This window comes from Macrobrachium rosenbergii, chromosome 24 (genome assembly GCF_040412425.1).
Source record: "Macrobrachium rosenbergii isolate ZJJX-2024 chromosome 24, ASM4041242v1, whole genome shotgun sequence".
In the NCBI taxonomy this organism is placed as follows: Eukaryota; Metazoa; Arthropoda; class Malacostraca; order Decapoda; family Palaemonidae; genus Macrobrachium; species Macrobrachium rosenbergii.
Window position 1 is genome coordinate 21,969,169 of NC_089764.1, and position 24,567 is coordinate 21,993,735.

Sequence of the window (24,567 nt, forward strand, 5' to 3'; positions counted from 1 at the left end):
ATGCCGCAATGTCAGACCCTGTGACCGCATCAGCCTACGATGTTCAGTTATTCTTAGTTGGTGCTGGAATTGGTCGGGGGGGGGGGGCGGTAGGCGGACGTCCAAGGTTGATTCTCAATCCCTTCGTCGATAAACCCTGTCACTCACAGATACGTGACAGCTCATTCGCTTATGAGGTGGAGGCTAATGGGTGCACTAATTTACAGCCAGCGCTGTGGCCCACAAACATGCAACCAGTCTACAGCACTAGAATTAAGATGGAAGCTAAATGCACAGCCTTAACTGCAGACCACAATGCAATGCATTGTGTCGTAAGCGGTCCTCCGTCTAAGTGCATAACAGAATTGCGGTGACACGGATACATCACCGTCGTCTGTTCATTCCCTCTTGAGCAAGACGCCGTAACACGCTCTGAAAGGATATCTAGCCAAGGTTAGCCCTTCGCTCTACCACCATTCCCGCTTCCTTTCTTCAGTCTCGCTCTCCAGCCTCTCTAATTATTACGTCTTAATGGAAATGTGGTGTTTTGTTCTAGTTCTTTTATTTTCTGGATCGCTTATCTCACCGTCAAGCCACTCCAACTCCCTCTTGTCACTGTCTTAAGAGCTGAATTGCCGAAAGTAGCCCCAGTGCTTGACCTGACGGCCTTTACTTTCGTAAACCATTCAGTCATTCACGCCAAGGTTAACTGAACTTGACAAGGGGCCATTCCAAAAGTAAACCACTGCTCTACATCTGTCTCTTCGCTTTGTAAAATTCCTGTTCAAGGCTTATTTCTATTAAGTAAAGGCTGAAGAAGCCATCCGTGGTCACACGCTCTCAGAAATGTGGGACAGCACTTCAGAGTGATTCTTTCTACATGGGTCCAGTTCTCCACAGATTTCAATGCTTTGTGCCAACACATGTACAGGCGAAAGAGACAGAACACCAAAACACCATCAGAATAATAAGGGTCTTTAACCGAACCCCGTGCATTTACCCGGACACTGATCTCCTTGAATCTAGTTGGAACTCCAGCGCCAAATAGTTAACAGGATATAAACAGGATAGTTGACAGAATATAAGAGAAACAAAAACAGAAAAACTAAACACAGACATATGTGGAAACTACTGTCACTGTTACAAGACTCCTCTTCAGACGTGCCAGTTTGCATAAATCAATCACGCAGTCAGTCTTAAGATCAGGGATGATATAAGGAGCAACGCAAGACTGAATAAAAGACGGAAGACGCAAAAGGAAATCAGCTGAAGATCACCAATAAAGGAGCGAGTATATAGATACCTTGAAAAAACCATCAAAGGTGGCGAAGTAAGCAGATACTGCGCCATCCACAACAGCAACTAGATAAAAACTAAGTATAAGTTTACCGGAAGTCTGGCTGCTACAGACTTGTGAAGTTCATTGGAGGGGTGGGTAGAGCTTTCGGCTAGCACGCTGTTGGCCCAGCGTTCGACTCTCCGACCGGCCAATGAAGAATTAGAGGAATTTATTTCCGGTGATAGAAATTCATTTTTCGTCATATTGTGGTTCGGATTCCACAATAAGCTGCAGGTCCCGTTGCCCTAGGAGAGCTGTTAATCAGCTCATTGGTCTGGTGAAACTAAGGTATACTTAACTTTTACAGACTTGTGATAGCCAGTCTGACGTCTTAGAGAAATCAAATCGAGCGGAAATGTTGATCCAGTGGGACAAAAACAATAATCAGGGGGAAAAATATTGAAAGGTAATTTTTGCAAACAAACGGATTTTTTTTTTTTTTTGGTGGGGGGGAGGGCCGGGGGTGGTCAAACCTTCAACATCCATTTCTTGAAAATTAAATCTCATAAAACTCCTCATCATCACATTACATAACGTTTCTGACTGCTTAATTACTCACCACGTTCATCATATTCCACGTTATCAGCAAAACTGGCGTGCATGAACAGATAACTCTCAATACAGGTAGTCTTAGAACCTGGGTATTAAAGACCAGTAAACAAAGACCTGAAATATAAATACAGTTCTTAGTTATTTTTGTTTAATAAAATTTTTTGAGATAGGAAGAAAAGATACGGTCGTCATATATGCTTTTTCCAAGTCTTACATTAAGCGTGATTAAACCAAGAGAATATTTCCATAACTATCGTGAATAAAGCTTTAACTGGACCAGTCTTCTTATTACAAATCTCATCCTCTCGAGGAATAATGCAGAGGAATCCCTAGACAGAAGAGTACAAGAAAATATAGACTGCAAGAAGGATCTTTTTGTAAGAATGCAATCTATATACCATGTGTACAGTTACTGAGGACCAAGAATTACTCTTTCGTGGGTTAGTCCAAGTAAACAACGCGTCAATCTTTTCAGCCCTTTCGCTCTCGCCTTCCCTATCTGATACCTTACACAATGACAGACGTTTGAAGGTTCCTAGAATTACGGAGGTGGATTTACAGCACTACTGTACACATAAACCTGGCTGCACTATAGTTTATATGCCGTATAACGGGCCATTTATCACGGAAAACAACTCATTTTCTGTGGGCTTACTAATTGTCAATAGCGATCGAAGAGTGGGCCAGTGCGCAAAACTTTAATTCACCCTTAACACATGTGTGTAAATGGCGTCCCTCTGTCTCATATGCTTAGTATATGTATTTAATAAGCACACACACACACACACACACACACATATATATATATATATAAGATAAAATCCACGAAGAAACGGAAACACTGGAGTGCTGCGAGGTCTTTCGACACTACGTCCTAAGTAAAGGACGCAGTGTCGAAAGGCCTCGCAGCACTCCAGTGTTTCCGTTTCCTTCGTGGATTTTATCTTTATTTATGTATTCATCACGTTCCATATTTTCGTGATTCAGTTATGCATATATATATATATATATATATATATATATATATATATATATATATATATATATATATATATATATATATATATATATATATATATATATATATATATATATATATATATATATATATATATATATATATATATATCATCTATATATGTATGTATGTGCGTGTGTACGCTAGTGTACGTCAGGACATATGTACCGAGACTAGAACTTTCATTCCTCCGTGTTGAGTGTTCACTTATCTCTAAATCATCTATAATTACTACTTATATTACACACAGCCACAACGGGCTGAACACTTGTGACCAAAAACCAGGGCGTTTTTTCTTTTTCTGAAAACAACTCTTAAAGCAGACACATACGCACTAAGAAATACGCCAATCAACGGAAAACGATCATTATCATATCATAAATGTTACTTACCCAGACGATAAGTAAAATTTATCACAACTATCACCTATCCTTTTATAGTCGGTAATAGCACACTGTCTGATAATCTGCTACGTTAATCACTTCGATTAAAATAAAAAAAAGTTAAAATAAAAACGTTAATTAAACATGCTTAAGTTTCAGAACGTAATCACTCCATTCATCGATCAGACCACCAAGTAATCCCGGCTGTGGGATTACAGCTGTTTCCGTTTTGCGGGCATGCGCGCATTGCATATTGGTATTTCTTCTTTTTAAAAGTGAAATTTTTATTTTAATATGGAATATTACGAAGAGTAAGCTTTTGTGAAAACTAAATATTAAGCACTATATCCAACTGACTGTATTTTCATGTCAAGTTCCGGATTGCGGTTTTCTCACACGTCTCATTTAACGTGGCGGTTTGTTATTATTATTATTTATTATTATTATTATTATTATTATTATTATTATTATTAGTGACCAAGACAAAAAGCTATGGCGCTGCCTAACATCTCGGTGAGAGTATAAACATAAGATAAAAAAAAGTATATATCGAAAAAATACTAAATAGGGCGAGGTTAAATATAAAAATATGAATAAAAATGTGTGTTTGTATGTGCGTGCAATTTTTTTTATTTAATGACAGCCACTTAAGCGATAGAGGAGAAATGCAAACTTGCTATAGATCGTCAAATTGCAACCCACAACCAGACACAAGCTTTGAACAACACAAACAGAAATAAAAGCATTGCAGTGCCAACGAATTCTATAACCTTTTTTCAAACTTATGATTATGCATACACAGGATCTAAGTACGCGCCAAACATCATATATACAAAAAACATCAATTATACATTACACATCAGATGTGCTGAGTGAAAAAAAAATAATGGATGAAGACTTTATGAAATAATAAATTCTTCCTTTTCAGATGATAGTGAGGGGTGAAACCAAAGGAAGACTATTAAAAAGAAAGGTTAAAGATTTAGTGAAGTGATTCAGCGCCTTGCAAACTTCAGTCATTAAATGTGCGTGACAGTGTGTGTGTGTGTGTGTGTGTGTGTGTGTGACGAAATATACACACATGAAAAACAAATTTCAATATTTTTCCACTATGCGCACGTCTGAGCCTGATTTTCTTCAGTCTTTCTTAATTCCGTGTCAAGACTGAAACGAAACACTTGTCAGAAACCAACCGGCGAGTGTAACGAGCTCAAGAACAAAGGTGGAGCCGATACACAAGCAAAGGAGACGTGCACTTCTTGGTACTACTACTACTACTACTACTACTACTACTACTACTACTGGGCTGCACTCGACGTTCTTCTTCTTCGTCATAACTGCCTTCAGGCTGACGACCTCAAGATGGGTAAGTGTTCAACAATCCTGTTTTTCACCTACATTTTTCTTGCAATAGCCAGAATACAGGTCCTTTTTCCACTTCCTTCTCCTTCAAGGGAAATGAAGTGCGTTCTCTTATTTGAGAAACTGGTGACTGACTTGAAAATGATAACAGAACGGTCCATCTAGCCCCTTTTTACCCTATGAACCTTGACAAATGTAGATTTATAATATTCCATTCAAGTTCTTATCTTTACCCACTATCCATAAAAAAGAAACTACGCAAAAATATGACCCTAATCAAGATAAACAAAATACATAAAATAAAAGCGACATAATAGGCTGAATCTTTTCAAAATATACATACAATAATCACGTTTAGATATACACATCTTCAGAGTAAATGATGACTTATGTTTCTACAAAACTCTACCCGGTCAGTTCCTTTTAGATATATGAGTCGAAAATTAAGGTAAGTCCGAGCAAAACAAATATATATTTATGGCAGAGTTCATTGTTTTATATTGGTCTTACTGAAACCATGTTAATCATTTTCACAAGCCCAACCATAAATTGCGCTTGTCAGTAAAATACATTTTACATCTTTAGCTAACGCCATCAAACAAAATCGTACAATGTGCTGTATATTTTTTCGCTACGCGCGCACGCAGACATACACACACACACACATGTATATATATATATATATATATATATATATATATATATATATAATATATATATATATATATATATATATATATATATATATATATATATATAATACATACATATATATAATATATATGAAACCAAAGCACACACACACACACACACACACACACACACACACACACATATACATATATATATATATATATATATATATATATATATATATATATATATATATATACATAAAAACTAAAGGGCATTTTCAATTCTTTAATTTGACAATTTCCGCCCCACTCTGGTGTCATTTTCCAAAACAGCTGAAATAAGAATAAGGCATGAATGTAACACACGTCTCTACTAAAGGAACCACAAAAAAAAAATAAAATAAAAAACAATGTTAAAATAGACAACCATAAAAATGTAACAGTGAAAAATGTTATTACACAAGATGATTACAAAGAACGCTCTGCAACTGGGTACTTCACAAGGGATAATGCATAACTTCACCGCGAATAAATAATGTATGGTTCACCTAAGACTGACAAACAAAACGTTCCAATCCGACCTCTCTTATCTTTCACAAATACGCCAAGCTACGAACTATCGAAATTCATCCACCCGTCAAGAAACAAATAAAGCCTGAGAAATTCTAAAACGCATTTCGATTACATAACAGGTTTAGAATTACCGGAAACACCAGTCGTGACTAGATGCCAAAGAGAAAAATACAGAGTTGAGGCCTAAGGCCGAGCGCTGGGACCTATGAGGTCATTCAGCGCTGAAAGAGAACTTGACAGTAAGAAGGTTTGAGAGGTGTAAGAGGAGAAAAACCTCGCAGTTGCGCTATGAAACAATTATTATAGAGGGTGGAAAGTCAGATGGAAGAAAGAGAATATTAACGGAGGTGCAGTAAAAGGAATGAAAGAGGTTGCACCACGTGAGTCAGTCATGACCATCTTTGACACAGAATCTCTCTATGCCAACATCCCTACAAGAGAGACTATTAAAATAATTGGTAACACTGTCTATGAATATGGTGAACAATTTCGAAACCTATCAAAGAAAGAGCTTGAACACCTATTGAACTTGGTAACTGAAGACAATTTCTTTATTTTCAATTACATGTAACTGAAATAGGGTTAAACACCCTACATCACTTAGCCTGCCTTTGCTGACATTTTTATGAGTCATCGTGAGTTTTTGTCACTTATTTACGCTCACAAATTTTAAGCCACGAATATCATCACTTAATATCAAATTCACTATACTTCTGCGTTAACTTCCACCCATTAGGAATTATAATCATTCAGTGCGTATGGCATCACTGCCTTTGGTTTAGATGTAGTGATATATATATATATATATATATATATATATATATATATATATATATATATATATATATATATATATATATATATATACTGTATATATGCAATCAGCCAGGAGAAGGGTGAAAAGAAATTACTGGAACCAAGCGCTTCCATGTATTTCTACACTTATCAGGGTTCAGGTACAAGTGTCAAGAAGACTTCGAAGCAACGCAAACAGCTAAATGACAAACTACATTAGCAAGTACCAAACATTGGTGATGCCCAAAAGCCTACTTCTTTTAAAATACCCTTCGTTAAAATTTCATCTGCTTCATATAAACCTAAGCTAATTATTCAATAAATTGTCACAGTCTTTTTAATTATACAGGATTCTATTAAATTTCTTTTCACTAGATCTTTGCAAAACATAATTTCCTTTGATTCAGTCCAATTAATACCATGATTACTATTATTCATGTGTACAAATAATGCATTTGACATATTACAGTTCTTCACTATATCTGTGTTGTTTTAATCGAACAGCCAGCGTCTTCCCACTGTGTCCTACGTAAGTTTTATTACATTGTCTACACGGAATCTTATAAATACATCCTGTTCCATTTCCCGGTGAATGTCTAATTAGCAAGTTTCTAACAGTTCCTGTAGCGTTTTAAACACAACATTAATACCCAGTGGCTTGACTTGTCTCGGGATGTTATTGCAACAAGTAAAAAAAGGAAGCACTAAAAGATTTTCGTTTTCGGACTTTTCAGCTTTCGTCAATCCGTAAAACGTTTTTCGGGCTTTACACAAGGTACACCAGGGGATCCAGAGCATTTCATGGGGGGCACCAATTTTCATATTATACATATTATTTCTTTAATCGGTTTTTTTTATTTTTCCCATTTTTATATTTATTCATGTTATTATCATCTAAATCTTCAATATTATTATTTTGTCATTACGTTTCATGGGAGGCACGTACTGAGGTATAGAATTATATGAAAGCGCTTGGTTCAAGTCATTTCTTTTCACCATTTTCCTGGCTGATTGCATATATGATTATCAAACGTCTACAGAGATTTGTAGCAATATATATATGCGTATATATAATGTGTGTATTATATATATGTATATATATATATATATATATATATATATATATATATATATATATATATATATATATATATATATATATATATATATATAGTGAGGATTGAGAGGGTTCTATCAACCGGTAGACATCAGCAGGTTAGGGTGACGGATCATTCCATTATTTCTTTTCAAGGCACTTTATTGTTGCTGCGACGTTTCAGGACTAAAGTCCCATTTTCAAGCTATAGAAATAGAAGTTAAAAGTTCAAATAAAAACTCGGACTAAAATTAAGTAAAAAAAAAAACTTTATACATATATGCAAATAATATAAAAGTAAAGTACAAAGGATAGGGAGGAGTAACTACCATAAGGTGCTGAAGGCACAGACCGAGTGACTATCCGGGCCGGGTTCAGCTTCGATTAAACTCACGAGAGATACAGAGGTGTTGAGGAAGACTGGGTGTTTAACTGTGGAACTAGTTGTTTAATAAAGAGTGTTTCCAAGATTGCTAAATATTGTTCGTTAGGAGTTTGGCCTATCCTTTGTACTTTACTTCTATATTATTTGTATATATGTATAAAGTTTTTTTTTTTACTTAATTTTAGTCCGAGTTTTTATTTGAACTTTTAACTTCTATTTTTATAGCTTGAAAATGGGACTTTAGTCCTGAAACGTCGCAGCAACAATAAAGTGCCTTGAAAAGGAATAATGGAATGATCCTTCACCTAACTGCTGATATATATATATATATATATATATATATATATATATATATATATATATATATATATATATACAGTATATATATACTCAAGAGAGCGGATAAATGGTACTGTCATCAAGGCAGTTATTTATCGTGAACTTTTTCATCTGATTTAAAATGATGACAGTAGTTGGAGAAGAGATATGCAGTTAAGACACATGAACGGCCGGAAAGTGATCACCTAATTCAAATTTTGACCAGTAGGTGGCAGGACGAACAAACTTTACATCTTAATTAAACCATCAAAACTAAACTTGAACATTAAACTGCTCAAAGCAACAATTGTTCGTGTTCGTGTTCGCTGTTCCATAAACAAAGGCTGAGGTTCTAATGCGTTTTTAGTTCTCTGTGAAAGAAAACGATTGTGCCGGCTTTGTCTGTCCGTCTGCACTTTATTCTGTTCGCCCTTTTCCTGTTCGCCTTCAGGTCTTAATAAATACTGAGGTTAGAGGGCTGCAAATTAGTATGTTGATCATCCACCCTCCAATCATCAAACATACCAAACTGCAGCCCTCTAGCCTCAGTAGTTTTGATTTTATTTAAGGTTAAAGTTAGCTATAATCGTGCTTCTGGCAACGATATAGGATAGGCCACCACCGGGCTTTGGTTAAAGTTTCATGGGCCGCGGCTCATACAGCATTGTACCGAGACCACCGAAAGATAGATCTATTTTCGGTGGCCTTGAGTATACGCTGTAGCGGCTGTACAGACGACTCGATTGCGCCGAAGAAACTAGTTTAATTCATTTTCTGGCGCAATAGTTTAAACAGGTGGTATCTGTGGTTACGGCTGGAACGAGGCACAAGAAACTAAAAAGTGCAGAGTCCTGGAAGGCCGCTTGGTAACTGCAATCTGATTTCAGAGCCGCTTTTCCCCAACCCCATAATTCTCGAGCATTGCCAATCCCGTCCAAAAATTCTCCCCTCTTCCTTTGCATTTTTCAACATTGCACCGTTTCATGTCTCTATTTAGATTTTCCCTTTTTTCACAGCATAAAGCTTCCTGGATCCAATGGACATTCAGTCTGATCTTTTGTGCTTTCTTATTTCACTGTTTATTTGCTTTTTTTCTTCTTCTTCTTTTGACAGGCAGCAATCTAGCTAGACATAACAGACAGACAGACGACAGAACTTCAGACGTAAATCTCGGCAATTTTGGTACCCCAAGACTTTCTCAAAAGCGTCTCAAGTTCACTTAAACGCATACATTATGATCGTCCAGAATAGAAACGGTAACAAACAGCGATTCAGTTGCCCCAAGAACATAAATAACTGATGGGGAATGTTTCAGTTCAGATTTCACCCCATAATTCACTCAGAAAAAACAAAATGTCTCCCTCGAATCGTATGGAAACCAGCAAGCAACACCCGTTCCACAAAAAGAAAACATCCCAATCAAACTTTGAAAAATGACAATTCTCTAATCAAAGGTAAAAACGAGTTAAATCTTACCTCCAGAATCCCTGGAACCAAATAAAAATATATTCGAAAAATTTTGGCAAAGGAACACTTCCGGTTGCAAGCGTTAAAAACAACGGGAAACCTTCCAACCAGAAACATGAAAACCAAAAATATTTTCGGGTGAGAAGACTCTTTTTATCTAAATTATGCAAGGCAAAGAAAATCGTGCAGTGAAAATCATGAAAGTGGATGAAATCCTTCCATTATAGAACGAATGAAAACCTGACGATCACCTAGAAAAAACATTTCCTAAACAATTTCATTGTTAATAAGTACACGAGGCAGAACTTTCGTTAAGGTTCAGACAGATGATTATGAAAGAATGTGTTCAGTTCTCTCAGACCTCAATGGAATGGAGTGGAACATAGAACTTTGGCCAAAGGCCAAGCGCTGGGACCTATGAGGTCATTCAGCGCTGAAAGGAAAACAGAGTAGAAAGGCTTGAAAGGTGTAACAGGAGGAAAACTTCGCAGTTGCACTATGGAACAATTGTTGGGAGAGGGAGGAAAGTAAGACGGAAGAAAGTAAATATGAACGGAGGTACAGTAAAAGGAATGAAATGGGTCGCAGCTAGGGGCCGAAGGGACGCTGCAAAGAACTTTCAGTAATGCATACAGTGCACCACATGAAGTGCACTGACAGAAATGGAGAAATTTTACTGTCTCAGACTGAAAACAGAGAAAGACTATCTCCTCTGCACCTGGAAAGGAAGGTCTTAAATTCTCATGAAACTAAGACTTGACAAGAGAGTCTTTCATTCTTCCAAGCCTGAAATCATGAAAGGTTTCTGCAATGAGAAAAACACTGCTTTTCTTAAACCCCAAATCAAAGAAAATCAGATGAAAAACATAGCCCAGTTCTTTCAATCCTAATATTAAAGAAGCAAGCCTCAATCTTTTACAACCAGACAAACAATCCATCTTTCAAAACCTAAAATCTGGAAATAAATATTCTGTAAATATTCCAAACTTAGAAATAATCAATAATCTCATTTAATTTTAGGTTCAGTTACTTGAACCTAAAATTCAACAAGAAAATCTCATTTGCCAAAACTGTCCTTAAAAAAAAAAGTAAATTTCCTACAACTAGCAGAGACCACATGAACTTACTCTGTCTGCTATAGTGCCTTCAATTAAAGTTCCCTCAGTGGCAAGGTGCATATGTATATATGTCGTAAAATTAACAGGTATGCATACCTTAAACCAAAGTAAATATATTCTAATTGCATTTAATGTCTACTAACTGAACAAAAACACAAACTACTTCCTTTTTCTTTTAATGTGCTTTTTTCCCATTTATATGAGGTAAGCACGATGCCTTCTTTTGAAGGACTTTGATTTGGCATTGTCTGTGTGTGTGTATTAGTCTGCAACATCCATTTGTTTTTAAGCCAACCTATCGGTTGATTACAGACACAATAGCGGGGTGTCTACACGGATAGCAAAGTGTCCGCCTCTCTGACCGGTCGGCTGCGGATTTGAACCCGTGGCACAGACCTGTATGAAGTCCGAGGCTGCTGCTCTAACCGACTTGGCCATCGAGGCTCTAAAAAAAAAAAAAAAAAAAAAAAAAAAAACACACACACAAACTACTTCCGTTCACATTAATAACTTCCTTTTAGAAGCTCAGTCAACAGCTAAGGGCCGAGATATAATGATAGTTAACTTCGTTTCTCTTGAATGCAGTATGGTTTTGCCTCCTCCATTACAGACACAGACTACGAAAATTTTCAAGACATCTTAAATCAAATATACGCTGGACTTTCACTAGCCATATGAAAATAAATAAATAAATAAATAAATAAATAAAATAAGTAAATAAATAACATAAATAAGAAATAAAATAAATAAATAAATGAAGGTATATGACCATGTAGCACGAACGTTTTTCAAACATCTTGGCATTATGAAACCATAACCGGTTAATACTGATAAAGTAATACTTTGCCGTAGATAGCGATTAAAAAAATTAACCCCAACCTCTCAAAGGCCCCCCCCCCCACAAATGATCACTAAGGAACAAAGACACTTGCATTATCAAAGAGTCAAGAAAAAAAAGGGGGGAAGAGTCTCTTTGAAATACCGGCGCACTTCTTGAAGCCTTTTAATGGCTCGGGAAAAAAGGAGCACAGCACAACCCCTCATTAACTGTCTAGCTAGGAGACCAAAGTGAGAGTCTGGAAAACTCCTGATCATCGAGCCTCGATGAAGCATTCTCAAGGCCTGACGCCTCGACCCTCCCGTCCCCGGCCAACCTCTTGGCCAGGAGAGCGTAGCCTAGGCTGCAATATTCGATCACCGAACCACAAACATGTGCTAACGAACGTGATTGTGAATGGTCCGTGGTTGCCGATACACCTTAAATGCCACAGCAATGACCCTTCGTGATTTAAAAGTCATATTGAGCACTTTTGTTGTCTTTTACTTTTTTTTTAATCAATTCATGTCGTTGCATTTTCAATGGATAACATTTTTTTAGAAAAATTGCTCATCGTATGAAAAGGAATGGAAACATACTCGCTAACAAGTAAATGTAGCAGATGATGGACCTTCAGGTATTATCTAGCTTTTATTAAGAATAAAAGTTTAAAAATCTCGAGCCTTAATAACAACCTGAAAGTCTCCACTTGAAGATAATCAAATAGACCTTTGTCCGACGCCACAATCGACACTTCAACAATGAGCACGCGTGTGTGTGTGTGTGTGTGTGTGTAAGAGAGAGAGAGAGAGAGAGAGAGAGAGAGAGAGAGAGAGAGAGAGAGAGAGAGAGAGAGAGAGAGAGGACTTCCATACTTTATAAGCCTAACAACACTCACTTCCCTTCTTAAATAATCATGTGAGAAGCCATCAAGTGTAGCTCACTTATGTGATCTTCCAACTTCAGTATCAAATTAATCTTTTTCGCGGCAGAGGAATATCTTCTAATCAGTATCTAGGAGCCATCACGTCAAAGACAAGCCACAGAATCAGCATGTTACAGGAAATACGAAAAAATCATAACGAAATGAATTATAGATGAAAATATTCATGGGACTAAGATGAGGCTAACTAAAGAAATCATTAATGGTCAGTCTTTTCAAATGCAGTTATGACAAAAAAAAAAAAACTACCGGATAAATGGGACCTTCATCTAGGACTGAATGAGGGAACCTCCCTAAAATTAAGCAGAAACTGAGATCAAATTAGATGGGTTTCTGATACGTAACTACAACACAAACCAGAGGGAATACTGTGTGTCTGGAGTACAATATTCAAGTTGAATGAACTCTTGGAGAAGCCACACAAAAAAAAAAAATTGGAAGTTCATCCCTTGAGATTACACGGCACGACAGTGACATGGGACAGTGGGTAAAAATAACGTCCAGCGCATATGAATAGACACTGTGGGGAAATGAACAGCCGCATAACATGAAGAAAGAGTCCCGCTATACCTCAAAGATGTGTTTGCGGGCTTAATGAAGACGAGAATTTCACGGCCACTGAACAAGGACCCCATCAAGACATCGGCGCTACATGGCAGCTCTCCTTCATAGGGATGTTGTTGCTTCCGAGACGCAGGGAGATGCATCTCAAGCGAGTGTCTTCCAGCAAACCGCGGAAAAAGCGGGAAATGTCCTCTTCCAAATGGCAGCCATGGTTTGCAACTTTTGATAACGATAGCTGAGGTAACTCGAGATAATAAGCTTAGCACTTTTCATGCCAGTCATCATTTAGGTAATGGGAGGGATTTGAAGTAAATGGTAATTCAGTGTCAATCAACACTGTGGAAGAAATTCCTGCCCTTCGCGAATAATGAATCATCACTCATAAACTCCGTATGAGACGTCCATTTTTTTATGCGCTCAAAGGAAAAAATTCCAACTTACGAGGGATCTTTTATTTGCTTAAGAAATAGACAGTGAGAGTTAAGAAAAGCTCTATATGGTCCTGAGTAAGTGAAATCACCTTACTGCAAAAGAGGAAGACACTCCATCAATTTAAGGCTTTGTCGGGTGAGAAGACTCTTTTTATCTAAATTACGAAAGGCAAAGAAAATCGTACAATGAAAATCATGAAAGTGGATGAAATCCTCCCATTATAAAACGAATCAAAACCTGATGATCACCTAGAAAAAAAATTCCTAAACAATTTAATTCTTAATAAGTACACGAGGCAGAACTTCCGTTAAGGTTCAGACAGATGATTATGAAAGAAAATGTTCAATTCTCTCAGACCTCAATGGAATGGGGTGGAAAATAGAACTTTGGCCAAAGGCCAAGCGCTGGACCTATGAGGTCATTCGGCGCTGAAAGGAAAATAGAGTAGAAAGGCTTGAAAGGTGTAACAGGAGGAAAACTTCGCAGTTGCGCTAAGAAACAATTTTAGGAGAGGGAGGAAAGTAAGACTTACGAAGGATCGTTTACTTGCTTGAGAAATAGGCCGTGAGAGTTAAGAAAAGCTCTAAATGGTCTTGAGTAAGCGAAATCGTCTTACTGCAGAAAAGGAAGACACTCCATCAATTTAAGGCTTTGCTATTGGTTGGTGGTTTCTCCGTAGGGAGCCAAAGAAAGAGAAAAAAGTGAGAGATTCTACAGCACCGTGCCACACAGGCTGAAGAGTCAAGCGATGCATCGTTATGCTCCCTGTCGAGCAAAAAGCTATTCTTGAAAAAAAAAAAAAAAAAACGCTCGCCAGGGCTCACTCAAATAAACCACAAATTATCATTGTTTTCATGGTAGGTAAAGATGCCAATACGCTCTCAGCAACGAGTAATTCACGTTAGAGACGTGACCATGGGAAAATGGGTGTTGTAGATTGAGATGGGTCCGTCACGGAATGTGATATGACAAGTTCTCCACCGAGGGAACCGTAACTCAATGTGCCTCGCTGAATCATTTGAGGCTACAGTGTTATTTTCCAAACCGAAGGACACTCAGACTTACATATATATTGTCAGTAAAGGTAAAATCTTGTGAGCTGATTAAAAGGGCACTCAGGAAATAGTTTCGATCCAACAGAAAGTACAATCAGAAAACCAGCTAGGAGGAGGCATGAACATTATGTTTACAGCCAACATCAAAGGGTGGAAAATGAAAGAAACCTCAGGTGGGAAAATAGTTTTAAAATTACCGAACAGGAATATAGATAAACAGACTGAAAAGTAAAACAGTAACGTCAACACAGACAGACGCATAAAAAATCAAGCTTAAAGCGTCATCCAAAAATGACATATGACTGATTAGCACCAAAGCCTCATGATCACAATATACTTAACAGTTACAATCCACACATCATCAATAAAGAAGATTTATTCGAAATAAATCAAGGAATTATAATTAAATGAATCTGTCGAGACCATGAATTATCGACATCAAATTTGAAACGTATCTTGAGTGGTCCTATTGCTAAAAAATAAGATGACAGAAACAAATGAATGAAAATACAAAGGAAAGACAGTAGATTCGCTCAAGAATCCGATATAAATCGATACTTGAAAAATTACTTTAGTGAAAAATAGCACTTGGTTTCTCCCGTGCACCTACGACATAGATCAACAACCTTAACTGTAGATTCAGGCGAGAAACCAATTTGCTATTTCCCGCTAGAGTGATTTGTCATATTCTATCGACTTCCAAGTTCCTCGCCAGAATCTTCTATGGCGTACTAACGAATGGGTTGCTTGAGGTGACTCTATGGTTAAATCTGCAATACGGGGCACAGAAACAATCTGTTCTGAATCTACATTGCCTTAATATGATTGCAAGGCGGGTTGCTATCTGCCACCCTCAAACTAAACTCTTACTCTCCAAGCCGTAATTGCTTGTACATCGATGGCTGCTCCTTTGGGACGTGCTTTGCCAGGGACGAGGGGAAGTATTCTCGACGTCCATAATAGAATATATATATACTTACGGCTCGTGGGGACGCCTAACATCGCTACCTCTTTGCCCCCCTAAGATATCCATTTAAATCAGGGCTGTGGCCAAGTTAATTCGTAGAACAGGAGACAAGAGCAGCGCACATAATGAGAACTGTCAGCGGAGCCATGCAAGATCCAGACTGTGGATAAGACTGGAGAGAGAGAGAGAGAGAGAGAGAGAGAGAGAGAGAGAGAGAGAGAGAGAGAGAGAGAATGTTTTAGCTTATTTCTAAATTCTTCAGTGTTTACTCGCTCCTTTTTCGTTTTTCCAATCGTTTCCAATACTGATGAAAAGCACTTTCCTTCTATTTTATTATTCATTCTCCCTAGCTAACATATTTACGTCACTTTCATCATCCCCGTCATCATTTCACATATTAAAATGACTTGTATTATTATCATTACGACTATGATTATTCCTATCCATGACTGCACATTTTCAGGTTAGACTTTCGTGTTGTCACACATGGTTCTCATGTTTGATTGTATACTGCCCCTTTACTATTCATACTTCAGTATTTTTCTTATTCCACTTTCCTGCCAGAAGAAGTCCATGGTGTTTACTACTTTTGTGATGATGATGATGATGATGATGATTCAGTAACTGCAATGGTTGATTACCTCAAGCCCAAGAGAGCTAACACATTCATGCTGTTAACACACTGAGCATTAAAAAAAAAAAAGAAAGAATCTTAGAATGAAGATTCATGTATACCATTGCTACTTAAAGCTTCAATGCAAGGTTTGCTGGGACACACTTGTATGTACCATATAAATATCCAAAAGACTTTATAACTGCAGTAGAAAAGAGGAAGGGGTGGATGTTTTTTTGAGAACAGTATTACTAACAATTCCGTAAGTACCACACGGCATCGGGCGGGTTCTGTAGAACAAAATTGCATAACGAAACGAGAAGTAACGCAGTAGGAAAGAAGAGACAGGTCGGAAGCTGTTCCGAAAAGGGAGGCGTTTTCATATTAGCATCCGAACAAAATTAGATAATGCAAAATCTTTTACATAATTATAAAATTTTTGGAAGACAGAGGAATATATATATATATATATATATATATATATATATATATATTATATATATATATATATATATATATAATGTATATATATATACAGTATAGAGATATGTAATATATAAATATATATATATATATATATATATATATATATATATATATATATATATACTAGGCCTAGTAACTGAAATCGAAATGGTAGACTTATTTTGATAGCGTGTGATCATTCAAGTGTTTGTGTTTTTTTCTATTTGTGTTTGTGAGAATTCACCGCATTACTTTCGAAAAACATGTAAAGAATGACTCGGAATGGCTTCTCGTTTGTCCCTAAATTCTCTAAAGACGGTTAGAGATCGCGAGCGAGTAGGCCTCGTTACAAATATAGTGTAGTAAAAAACAACAGCACTAAGCACTGATTGTTTTCCTCCCATTTCCTCCTCCTCGATTCTACGTTTACTTTATTTGTTACTACTCGCTTCATTCTTCCCTAAATTTCTCAAATTCCTTGTGGTTCCATTACGCATATGTGGGCGATTTTCTAGAACTGTTCCTCATTATGTTGTCACTGGTCTCCCCTACCATCCAGATCCCCTAAAAACCCCGCCGCCACCAGAGGTGACCGGTCTAACAGAAAACGGAAAACGCAAAACAATTGCGTCGTTCTCGAAACCTCCATCCCATCTGCACTCACTTCGTTGATCGATATAGGTGTTCAACATTATGTTATCTTGCTTTAGGACTGAATGAAAGTAATTCTAATACAGTCAAACACATCTGTTTAGTCTTTTGGGTGTACTAAACTGATTATAGGGTTTGCAGTGGGAGGAGTTTAATGACGTCACCAAAAGAAAAGGTGGTAATTTTCCGCCCAAGCTATTCGTGACTCCCATAACGTTACTGAAGAAAAGGTAGACAGCACCGGTAAAACGAAAATTTCATTTGTTTTGTCTGTGTTTGTATGTCGGTCACGGAGTAGGAGTTTGATTTGAGTTATAAACCTTTCTGGGTTGACACAGAGGCCGTGAGCAAAATTTTGTCTGGGTCTGTCGAGCTGTTCGGATTTCTATAGTGTGCAAACAAATATACGAACATTCACTTTTATATAATAATAATAATGTATATTATATATACATACATATATGTGTCCTTTGATTCGCCTTTCTTTTAACTTTGTTTCCACTGGTTTGATTGATAAACGAAAGACTGGTCTGGTGACCTGGCACTGGAATCGTTCGGTGAGTTTCCACTGGTGATTCTTCTCAGCAGGCGACATTTCAGACCAGGAAGCAAGGTTGAGATTATACCATACCCATACCAAATTAGGGCAGATTTCAAGTGGATGTTGCTGTTTTGTCAACAATCGTATCAGTGACGTGTTCGGAACGAAATGGCGGTAATGCTAACATCCGGTGTTAATGTGAATATTGTATATGACAAAAAATCACATAACTGAATAATCCTAATCAAATATGCGCTGACTTCAGTGCTGTGAAATTATATGTAACACTGAGTAAATTTTATTCAATGTAGTCATTTCCCCGTCTCCCAATTAAAGAATAATTACGTGGAAATAGTTTATATCTATCAACAAATTTAATGCATTTTTAATTTTCCGAGAATAGTAATACTATTACTACTATTACTAAACAATAAATTTTTTACTTTAACGTCATTTCCTCATAGGGGAAACCTACTATTGGTGGAAAAACGAAACTGATTACATGAGTGCTTAGAAAGGAAGCCAAAAACAAATAAATATGCAAATATTTCAGAGAACTATTCAGTGAAAAATAAATAACGTTTTAATCAGTAACAAAACTGTAAGCAATTTCAGGTCACATTTAGGTACCGAAAGGTAATACTTCATTTTCCTGTTTACGTACCGAAAGGCAATACTTCAGTTTCTTATTTACGTACCGAAAGGCAGTACTTCAGTCTCTTATTAAGGCACCGAAAGGAAATACTTCAGTTTCTTATTTAGGTACCGAAAGGTAACACTTCAGTTTCTTATTTAGGTACCGAAAGGTAACACTTCAGTTTCTTATTTAGGTACGGAAAGGCAATACTTCAGTTTCTTATTTAGGTACCGAAAGGCAATACTTCAGTTTCTTTTTAAGGCACCGAAAGGCAATACTCCAGTTTCTTATTTAGGTACCGAAAGGCAATACTTCAGTTTCTTATTTAGGTACCGAAAGGCAATACTTCAGTTTCTTATTTACGTACCGAAAGGCAATGCTTCTGTTTCTTATTTAGATACCAAAAGGCAATACTTCTGTTTCTTATTTAGATACCAAAAGGCAATACTTCTGTTTCTTATTTAGGTACCGAAAGGCAATACTTCAGTTTCTTATTTAGGTACCGAAAGGCAATACTTCAGTTTCTTTTTAGGTACCGAAAGGCAATACTCAAGGCAACACTTCAGTTTCTTATTTTATTTAGTTTCTTATTTAGGTACCGAAAGGCAATACTTCAGTTTCTTACTTAGGTACCGAAAGGTAACACTTCAGTTTCTTATTTAGGTACGGAAAGGCAATACTTCAGTTTCTTATTTAGGTACCGAAAGGTAACACTACAGTTTCTTATTTAGGTACCGAAAGGCAATACTTCAGTTTCTTATTTAGGTACCGAAAGGCAATAGCCTACTTCAGTTTCTTATTTACGTACCGAAAGGCAATACTTCAGTTTCTTATTTAGGTACCGAAAGGCAATACTTCAGTTTCTTATTTAGGTACCGAAAGGCAATACTTCAGTTTCTTATTTAGGTACCGAAAGGCAATACTTCAGTTTCTTATTTAGGTACCGAAAGGCAATACTTCAGTTTCTTATTTAGGTACCGAAAGGCAATACTTCAGTTTCTTATTTAGGTACCGAAAGGCAACCGAAAGGCAATACTTCAGTTTCTTATTTAGGTACCGAAAGGCAATACTTCAGTTTCTTATTTAAAGGCAATACTTCAGTTTCTTTTTAGGTACCGAAAGGCAACTTCAGTTTCTTATTTAGGTACCGAAAGGCAATACTTCAGTTTCTTATTTAGGTACCGAAAGGCAATACTTCAATTTCTTATTTAGGTACCGAAAGGCAATACTTCAGTTTCTTGTTTAGGTACTGAAGGAAAGGCAATATTTCAGTTTCTTTTTTTACCGAAAGGCAATATTTCAGTTTCTTTTTGGGTACCGAAAGGCAATACTTCAGTTTCTTATTTAGGTACCGAAAGGCAATATTTCAGTTTCTTATTTAGGTACCGAAAGGCAATACTTCAGTTTCTTTATTAAGGCACCGAAAGGCAATACTCCAGTTTCTTATTTAGGTACCGAAAGGCAATATTTCAGTTTCTTATTTAGGTACCGAAAGGCAATACTTCGGTTTCTTTTAAACCGAAAGGCAATACTTCAGTTTCTTATTTAGGTACCGAAGGCAATATTTCAGTTTCTTATTTAGGTACCGAAAGGCAATATTTCAGTTTCTTATTTTCAGTTTCTTTTTTAAGGTACCGAAAGGCAATACTTCAGTTTCTTATTTAGGTACCGAAAATATTTCAGTTTCTTATTTAGGTACCGAAAGGCAATACTTCAGTTTCTTATTTAGGTACTAAAAGGCAATACTTCTGTTTCTTTTAGATACCAAAAGGTTTCAGTTTTTATTTAGGTACCGAAAGGAAGTTTTCTTGTTTGTTTCTTATTTAGATACCGAAAGGCAATACTTCAGTTTCTTATTTAGGTACCGAAGGCAATACTTCGGTTTCTTTTTAGGCACCGAAAGGCAATACTTCAGAGGCAATACTTGTTTCTTATTTAGATACCAAAAGGCAATACTTCAGTTTCTTATTTACGTACCGAAAGGCAATATTTCAGTTTCTTATTTAGACACCAAAAAATACTTTGTTTCTTATTTAGATACCAAAAGGCAATACTTCTGTTTCTTATTTATTTAGGATGCTTCTGAGAGAGAGAAAGGCAATACTTCAGTTTCTTATTTACAAGGCAAAGAAAGATTATTTAGGTACCAAAGGCAATCAACCAAAAGGCACTTCTGTTTCTTATTTAGGTAGTTAGTTTCTTAACTGAAAGGCAATACTTCTGTTTCTTATTTACAAAAGGCAATATTTCTGTTTCTTATTTAGATATTAAAAGGCAATAAGAGTTCTTCAGTTTCTTATTTCATGAAGGCAATGCTTGTTTTTGCTGCAAGAGCTGTCACAAAATTAATCAGACAGTTTCTTATCAAAGTACAAGAGAAATCTTATTTAGGTTCTCGAAATTGTTTCTTATTTGTTACAAAAAAGGCAATGAGTTTCTTGACAAAAATTAAAAACATACCTCCTACGCCCGAGCACCAGGACCAAAAAAATTAAACCCGAAAGTTTTAGAAAAGGACAAGAAAATTATAAACCGCAATTTTCGGAAAAGGACAAGAAAATTATAGACCAAAATTTTTACAAAAGGACAATAAAACGACAAACTGTCATTATTCCATAGAGGAAAAAACACTGCGGCCACGTAATTAGAGATCAAATATATACAGAGGAAATTGCCGGATATTTTTCCTGCTTCATTAGTCCTTGACGAGAGGAAATGCGAAACCACGAACGTGGTCCAAGACCAAAAAAATGTGTGTGTTTTGTGTGTGTGTGAAAATTATAGAGACAAAGAGACAATAAAACGACAAAGAGAGAGAGAGAGAGAGAGAGAGAGAGAGAACAGAGGTAAATGAGCTATAGCCATAATAATTGTTCTATGTAAGAATCACTGGTGTATGTGTTCATAAGAGAGAGAGAGAGAGAGAGAGAGAGAGAGAGAGAGAGAGAGAGAGAGAGAGAGAGAGAGAGAGAGAGAGAGTAAATGAGCTATAGCCATAATAACTGTTCTATAAAAGAATCACTGGTGTATGTGTTCATAAGAGAGAGAGAGAGAGAGAGAGAGAGAGAGAGAGAGAGAGAGAGAGAGAGAGAGAGAGAGAGAGATTCATTCTAAATGTGAAGATGAAACTACAAAACCCTTTGAAACTGGAAATACTATAATTGTTAAATATCAAAAGTTTCAGTAAATGAATATTCACAGACCTGAACTCCTGCTTCCCAAACATAATTTCCACATTTAAGTTTATAAAACCACAATATCATAAGACAACACTCCAAACTGAAATAATAAGAAACTGCCACCTAGCCTTGATAAAAAAGAACATCTTCAAAACACAAATGACGTCTAAACCGAGTTTTTTTTTTTTTTTTAAACGAAACCATCAAGTTCAGCAATTTTACCAGAAAGATTAAATTCTGGGATATTTCCGGCAACCGGACGGGAGAAAAAATGTCCACCAAGTCATCCACGTAATTTTTTTTATTATTACTACTCTTAACCAAAGCAGCGAGGCTAGACTGACTCCTTCCGCTGGCCTCGATTTCTTAGGCATAAGAACAATAATGTGGCTAGACAATCGAAAAATACAAGCAGAAATGAAAACGAAATAATATAGAATTGAAGTACAAGTATGAGATCCATCTCGTCTCATTTCAGTTAGGATTAGTATATCCTCAGGGGCAACACTTTTTATCTTCGCTTGATACCTCAGCCACTGATAATTGAGAAATTCTTTGATGTTTTAAGAGAAACTTCGAAATCGTGCTCTCTCTCTCTCTCTCTCTCTCTCTCTCTCTCTCTCTCTCTCTCTCTCTCTCTCTCTCTCTCTGTGTTTTGAAATTCTTCTGAAAAAACTGAAATATAGAATATATATATATATATATATATATATATATATATATATATATATATATATATATATATATATATATATATATATATAATATATAACTATATATATATATAAATACATATATATATATATATATATATATATATATATATATATATATATATATATATATATATATATATTAACTATATATACATATACATTTTATATATATATATATATATATATATATATATTATATATATATGATATATATATAGTGTGTGTGTGTGTGTTTTAACTCTTTTGATAGTTCCAGTTAGTATTGCCATGAAATACTCAGTAACTGCCATGACAGCATGACAAAAAAAAAAAAACAAATCCTGAGTAAAATCTACCTTGTAACCACAAAACGTATTTCTATTGTGACCACGCTGACGGCCAAGGTACCAAAAAGGTCCCACCGAAGGAGCAACATTGAAACTACAAGAATAAAAATGTCAAAACACGAGGGTTAGCCCTGAATAATAAAAACTCACCTCATGCAAAAAGACAGCAGAGACCGGTACGCAGGTTTCACCCGCGCAAGCAAGTCGCAAATGTCTCCTGTCAGTCAAAGGAGATATTTGAGTGACTGCTTGTTTTCTTTTTTGCTCTTTATTTTAGCTTCTTTTCTGATCATCCATCTCGTGCCGTGTTAACAGCAACACGTGGAATTTACGCCAAAGACCAAGCGCTGGGACCAATGAGGTCATTCAGCAATGCAACGGAATTTGACAGTAAAATGGTTTGAAATGTTCAGCAGGAAGAAAACCTTATAGTTGCACTATGAAACAACTGTCAGTTAAAAGTTAAGTGCACCTTAGTTTAACCAGACCACTGAGCTGGTTAACAGCTCTCCTAGGGCCGGCCCGAAGGATTAGATTTATTTTTACGTGGCTAAGAAACAACTGGTTACCTAGCAACGGGACCTACAGCTTATTGTGGAATCCGAACAACTGTCAGGAGAGGGTGGAAAGTAAGATAGAAGAGAGAGAATATGTGTGGAGGTACAGTAAAATGAACGAGGGGTAGCAGCTAGGGGCCGAAAGGGCGCGACAAAGAACCTTAAGTATGAGGTGCACTGACAGCACTAACCCCCCCTACGGAGCTGAGGTTTCTTTGGCTTGTGGCATAGTGAAGCAGGCATAGTGAAGTAGATGGTGATTCACAATAAAAATGATGTGGAACAGATTGGAGTAATTCACGATGCAGACTGCCTTTGTTCCGAGCGGTACAAGTTGATGCTTCATGACTAGACAACTATAATGAACGATTTATCCCCAATGGGCTACGTACATATGTGTGTTTGTGTGCATATATTCGTCGAGCCATAATCACAAACACGTATTGCAGTTCTCTCACAAGCAACAACGATAGGATACTGGTTCTCAAAGCAAAACTTGATATTTTATTTTAGTGTCAAATTTGTATTATGCCACATGGCTAAACAGTTGGAAGTAAATAGCGTCAGAGAGAGAGAGAGAGAGAGAGAGAGAGAGAGAGAGAGAGAGAGAGAGAGAGAGAGAGAGAGAGAATTGCTTGATATTTTCATATAGGTAAAATAAAAACACCCATGACACTGCTAAACAGTTGGAAGTGAAACAGCGTCAGAGAGAGAGAGAGAGAGAGAGAGAGAGAGAGAGATCTAATTGTTTGATATTTTCATATAGGTAAAAAAAATAAAAACTCCGTCAGAGAGAGAGAGAGAGAGAGAGAGAGAGAGATTGTTTGATAAATATAGGTAAAAAAACACCCACGACACTGCTAAACAGTTGGGAGGAAGTGAAACAGAGAGAGAGAGAGAGAGAGAGAGAGAGAGAGAGAGAGAGAGAGAGAGAGATCTAATTGCTTGATATTTTCATATAGGTAAAAAAAAAAACACCCACGACACTGCTAAACAGGTGGAAGTGAAACAGCGTCAGAGAGAGAGAGAGAGAGAGAGAGAGAAACTGTTTGGTATTTTCATATAAGTGAACAAACATCCTCTC

General features: G+C 36.6%; 1 protein-coding gene across 1 annotated transcript in view; it reads left to right on the plus strand.

Annotated features, from left to right (window-relative positions):
- Window positions 1–376: 376 nt before the first annotated feature.
- LOC136851917 (uncharacterized) overlaps window positions 377–24,567 on the plus strand; it is a 74,702-nt gene continuing 50,511 nt past the window's right edge. The window contains 2 exon segments of the mRNA XM_067126274.1: window positions 377–432; window positions 4,200–4,637. Coding sequence (XP_066982375.1) covers window positions 4,634–4,637 — 4 coding nt within the window. The 5' untranslated portion in view covers window positions 377–432; window positions 4,200–4,633.